The 5,892-nt window shown below is 50.1% G+C and overlaps 1 protein-coding gene across 1 annotated transcript; it reads left to right on the top strand.

Moving 5' to 3' along the window:
* Window positions 1–2,892: 2,892 nt before the first annotated feature.
* Window positions 2,893–4,455, top strand: LOC104413478 (heparan sulfate glucosamine 3-O-sulfotransferase 3B1-like; the record flags this gene model as incomplete). The annotated part of the gene is made up of 2 exons (XM_010024478.1): window positions 2,893–2,931; window positions 3,418–4,455. Coding segments are annotated over 2 exons (658 nt in total), but the record flags the coding sequence as incomplete, so codon positions are not given.
* Window positions 4,456–5,892: the final 1,437 nt, after the last annotated feature.

The raw sequence follows: 5,892 nt of genomic DNA, 5'->3' as shown, positions 1-5,892 counted from the left end.
TGAACCCTGCTCCTGTTGCCTAAGGGGTTTGCATCCTGTGGCTGCAACTCTTCTGACCATTACGGCTTCTTTCCCCTCCCTTTATAATGGCTGTCATTCAGCACAGCCCTTGTTGTCTTGGAGCCCGAGGAGCAGATGTGTTCAGAGCTGGAATCTGGTCCTACTTCTACAACGTGTTGTGTTGGAGCTGAGGTGCCATACAGGGGCCAAGCTGCCCTTCTCCAGTTGTGGTCTGAAGGGGAATAAACACATCTCAGTGACTCCTCCACGTGATGTGAGTTCAGACAAGGCAACTCACCAGTTCCTCCTGTCCCTGAGGCTCTGTTGTCTCTGGCTGCCACTATGATGGATGGTGCCTCTGTGGGAAATTATGGAAACCATGAGAAAGCTCCTCACAACTGACAGGCACATGCAATAAAACTTTGCTTTCCTGGATGTGATGGTGTCAGAGGTTCAAACCACATCCATGGGCCACAATATGTGGCTTTGCTCGCTTCTGTCCAGCTTTTATAAAGCCAAGGCACTGTCTAAGATAATCCTGAGGATCTTAATTTTGTGCTTTGCCCAGCACCTGTGTGGGTACAACAAAAGAAGGGAGTGCTGGAGCTAAAGGCCTGAGGACTGGGTTTGATGTGTTTGGTTCTCATTCTGGGGTTGAAGGCTTCATTTCTGTCTCTGGTCATCTCAGCCTGTGCTGACCAACTAGCAGCAGGCAGTAGTAATGTCAGTGTACCTTGTCTCTTACTGTGATGGGTCGCCAGCAAGATGTCCTGCAAATGCCAAGGATTTAGGTCCTCTCCAAAAATAACAGTAATGTGGGGGTCTAGACCTGCACAGAACTGAGTGTGCTCAGCTCTATCAAATGTTGGATGTCCTCGGCCACAAATGAAGCGTAGGTTCAGGAGCTGTGTGGTCTCCAAAGGGACTGACACCAGCCCAGTGGATGCCTTGGCATTGCTTCTTGCTTATTCCACTTACACAGTGTGCTGTGTTTGTTGAAACACGAACCAGGAGCCTGTATTTCCCAACCAGGTCAACTGACCTGGCACCTCCACCTCCTGCAATTTCCTCCTGTTTCATGGCCCAGCCCTTCTCAATGCCTCTCTTGTGCAAGGAGGGAAAAATAAGGCTTGTGTCATTCCCAGGAGACTGATAAATACTGACTGTAGTAGTCCTGGAGGAGAAGTTGGTCTCAAGGTGCAGGGCCCTGTACACAAGCAATCTGATAGACCTGACCTGAAGCCAAAGGGCTTCAGTGCAGTGTGCCTGACCTGAGCAGGTCTTGGGAAGCAGCTTTTCCTCTAGACAGGTTCCAGGTCATTAAGGACTTCATGGGTTGAAACCAGCCTCTTAAATCAAGCTGGAAAGCAATCAGTGGCCAGCACAAGATGTAGAACTCAGGTTTAATATGGCCATAAAAAGAGACACCACTTAATGAGCAGACTGTTGAAATCCACATCTGCCCACGATAGATTTAAGAGTTGCTCTGTGAGCGTTATTGACTGGCTCTGTTCTGTGACAGCATTATGGGTTTGCAAAGTTGGCCAAAAAGGCAAAGGATTAGTCAGAGCTTTATTCTGATTCCTGGGTTTTGGCACATGCTGGTTCCTGACTTCCAGAGCTCTTGTGTCTGGTAGACCAGGGTGATTCTTTTATCTGCATGTGTAACTCCATTTGCATGGCCTTGAAATCACAGCCTTAGGGGTTGCCATCACCCGTGGGCTTGGCTGGAGGTTTCCACAAGCCTATAGCCCCTTCCTCCACAGTCCAACTTGTCCATCGCCACCTCTCCCAGTGACCCATGTAGATCTGGTGTGGGCACCATCTCCCACTTTGGGTTTTATGGAGAAGAGACTTTATGGGCAGCCCCCAAACACACCTCACCTGTGGTGTGGAGGTGAAGACATGGGGTGCCCCTTGCTAGTAAACACATTGCATAAAATTAATGCCAGGAGCTGATGAAGTAAAACACTGGGTACAGTGTGAGCTAAATAGTAGTTGCATAAAGAGCTACTGACCAGCTTTCATAGGCATATGATGATGATTTTTGATTCAGTCAATCCTCTCATTCCTGGTTTTCCTATTATTTGGCCTGAGAACTCTTAATTGGGGCAACCATTGCCTTTAGCACAAATTACCAGTGGCTTCTCTTTAATTGCAAGAGCCCATGGTGATCTTTGCTTTAGAAGCATAACAGTGGTCAGGGAGGAGATGGCTGTCGGGGAACAAACAGCCCCTGTGTGCAATGTTGTGGGTCTGAAGGAAAGGCTGTTTGAGGCTTGCAGATCACACACTGCCTGGTTATTTCTCTGTGCTTTGAAAACTTAATCAAGTTTTATAGCTTTAATTTTGTGGCTGGCTCCCCCTTGCCTTTTTCTTTTTAAGTGTCTTGCAACCCAGAGCAAATGAGTCCCATTGGGTTATAAAGGGAAAGAATTGGCAAATGGTCTAAAATATTTAGGCTTGCCTAGTGAATGATAGGAAAAAATTACTTTTCCTACTTCGTGCCACTTCCATCGTTACTACAAGGTCTCTAGTGTTTTCCCCACATGGTTGATTAGAAATAGCCAGGGAATAAGGTGGAATTGCTGAAGGCTTTAGGCTTCAAGCGTGTTCTATGAAGGTATGTCCTGCCTGTGAGCTGAGGTTGTGTTCTCCATGTATCCTATATCCTGTATCCATCTCCTGGAGCCTGTGTGGCAGTGGAGGGGAGAAGTTGTCCTCACTGGGTGATGAATTGGGATGTGCTGAAGATGCCACCAGCAGCTCTTGATGCTTCTTCTAGTGCGTATGAGGGAACCAGTCTGCGCAGAAATAGGGAATAGTAAAGCACTGGGTGAAACGGGGTGCAAGAGGACCCCTGCGGTTGGGTGAGGTCCTGCTGTTGACAAGTCAGGGACAAATTGCACCCTCTTGCCTGAACTGGTGGAAGTTTTGTGTTTGGGTTGCTGACAGAAAGCAAAGTGAATGTGCTTCACTGAGCTCCTGCTTTTCTGCTACACCATTCTTCTCATTCCCATGGGGAAAACAAGCTGTGATTGGGGCTGGGGGCTCTCTGGTGTTGACCTGAGCCAGGAAAGCCATCTGGTGCAGCTCAGGACTCATTCTGACCAGTCTAATACTGGTGAAGTACATGTAGCCATGGTCCAGGTGCAGAGTGTAGCCCAGCTAATCCACTCATGGATGACTGGGAGATTACTCAGCTGGATTTCTAATGCAGTGGCCTTTAATAATAATCCCCTCCTAATCCCTAAATCAATGGAAAATGGATTTATCTGTATGAGCTAAATGGCCTGTGAAGGCATTTGAGCAAGAAGAAGTCTTGTGTATCTATGTATGAACAGATAGAGAGATATATGCATACTTCTGTTGCTGTTACGTGCTGTTCTGACCCATGTCTGTGTGTTTTGCTGGCAGGGACCTCATGCCCAGGACCCTGGAGGGGCAGATCACCATGGAGAAGACCCCCAGCTACTTCGTCACCAAGGAGGCCCCGGCGCGCATCTCCTCCATGTCCAAGGGCACGAAGCTCATCGTGGTGGTGCGGGACCCCGTGACCAGAGCCATCTCGGACTACACCCAGACGCTCTCCAAGAAGCCCGACATCCCCACCTTTGAGAGCCTGACCTTCAAAAACAGGACTACGGGCCTGATCGACACCTCGTGGAGCGCCATCCAGATTGGCATCTACGCCAAGCACCTGGAGAACTGGCTCCTCTACTTCCCCATCGGGCAGATCCTCTTTGTGAGCGGGGAGAGGCTCATCAGCGACCCCGCGGGGGAGCTGGGACGGGTCCAGGACTTTCTGGGCCTCAAGAGGATCATCACCGACAAACACTTCTACTTCAACAAAACCAAGGGCTTCCCGTGCCTGAAGAAGGCAGAAGGCAGCAGCAAACCCCACTGCCTGGGCAAGACAAAAGGCAGGACCCACCCCGACATAGACCAGGAGGTGGTGCAGAGACTGCGGGACTTCTACCGGCCCTTCAACATGAAGTTCTACCAGATGACGGGGCAGGACTTCGGCTGGGATTGAGCCTGGCGTGGGAAAAATCCCCTGTAATGACTTGCCCGGCACGGTTTGCGTATATAAAGAGCTATATATGTATGTAAAATGTACAGAAATCTATTTTATAATAATTTATTTTTAATTCCTAAGCAATTAATTCACTAAGCTGCCTAACCGCACTGGCTAGAACAGTAGCCCGTAACCTGTTTAACATTCCACGGTGTTTAATTCTAATTTGTCTCTCCTTATTTTCTCTTCCCCCTCTTCCGTTTTCTCCTCTTTCTTGGTTTGGTTTGTAACAGACGGTGCTTCCATTTTTCCTAAAGAAAATTTGTATTTAAGAATACCAACAAAAGTGAGGGTGGGACAAGGGAGGGACAGGGAGGGAAAGCACAAGGTTATTTTTGTTACGGGTACCTGGCCTTTATAAACACATGCTTTCCCTATTCCAGTGTCCCGGTCTCTGCTCCGGCGTTGTGATCCCTCATCCCACAGCTTCCCAGTTAGTCCCACAGCCCCGGGTGGGGGGGGTTCTCTGGGGCTGGGCATCTCCATGCAACCCACATACCTCTGCTGAGCACCAGCAGCGTGTTTTACCAGTGGCTGTGCAGCACAGGGAATCCCAAGCCATACAGCTCCTGCTCCACAGCCCAGGGCTCTGCTGGGAGGGTAAGGAGCTCTTGAGAAGCCACAGAGCCTGTTGCATGGGCACAGCTGTCTCCTCAGTACACTTTTCCTCCTTGCCTTTTGTCAAGGAGGCTCTTTCCCACGATCCCTCTATGCATTTTAAATCGTTACTGCAGGACAAGTGGAAGAATACGTGTATGTGTATGGGACGCACTCGGTGCTGGCCTCAGTGACCTGCAAGAAGTATTGCTCCAGGCATGCCCGTGCCCATGGGGCACTGCTGGGAGATGGCTTCCACCCACCAAAGACACCATCAGCACCACGGAGCCATGGGAAACACCCAGGTCTCTGCTTGGCACCGTCCCCAACATGGAGGGTGTCCCAGGGCACGGTGCAGGCAGTGCTGCCTCCAGCACTGCAGCCACCGGAGCAGCTCCTGCTTATTGAGACTGCAGCACATCAGTCTGGGCCTTCCTGATTCCCGGTTCAACACCCTATCCATGCTCTCTCCCAAGGAGCTGCGCTTGCCTAGAGGCAGGAAGAAGTGCTGCTTTGCCAAAAAGGATGGATCTGGAAAAGCGGGGGGGGTCTGGGCTGTACTTGGGATGTTGCTGGTACCCGATGCCCTGGGTGAGGGCAGGGGTGTCAGGACAGGAGGCTCTGAGCACTTGCTCATGAACCCAGGTACAATACCCTGGAAATCCTTCCCCTCAAGTGGACCCAAATGGTTTGGGACTTTAGGACAGGTTGGTGGGGCTGTCCTGAGATCATAAGCCATGTTTTGTGTGCTCAGGTTTCAATAAGCACCATGTGTGTCCACTGCCTTATCCTGCTGTCACAGGTTCTACAAGCTTGACTGGAGCATTTTCAGAGCAAGGTGGCAGCAGAAGTGATTTTCTCCTTGGATTTTGAGCAGAAGCATGGGGCTGTGTTGACTTTGGGCAACAAAACCCCATACACTTCACCTGCAGCACTGCAGTGATGTACTGCACCCAGTGTGGAGCTCGCTGGGTATGTCTCATGGTGTTACTGTGGGAGTACTGCATAAAGCAGGCAGTGAGAATAAAACTAAGCAGCAAATGTACCAATGAGCACAGCATCTGAGAGCTGAGTTGGTGCCCTGGTTTCATACACATTGCCTGTATAAATGGTGCCCTGCAGCTCTCCCCAGTCCCCCACAGCAAACCACCTTTGAGCCATGCCCAGCTGTGGTGGGGTGCATTCAGTGTCATCTTCCAGATGTTTTCTTTACTTTC

Source organism: Nestor notabilis, unplaced genomic scaffold (assembly GCF_000696875.1).
Source record: "Nestor notabilis isolate BGI_N333 unplaced genomic scaffold, ASM69687v1 scaffold13621, whole genome shotgun sequence".
Classification (NCBI taxonomy): domain Eukaryota; kingdom Metazoa; phylum Chordata; class Aves; order Psittaciformes; family Psittacidae; genus Nestor; species Nestor notabilis.
This window is presented reverse-complemented; position numbering and strand designations above follow the sequence as displayed.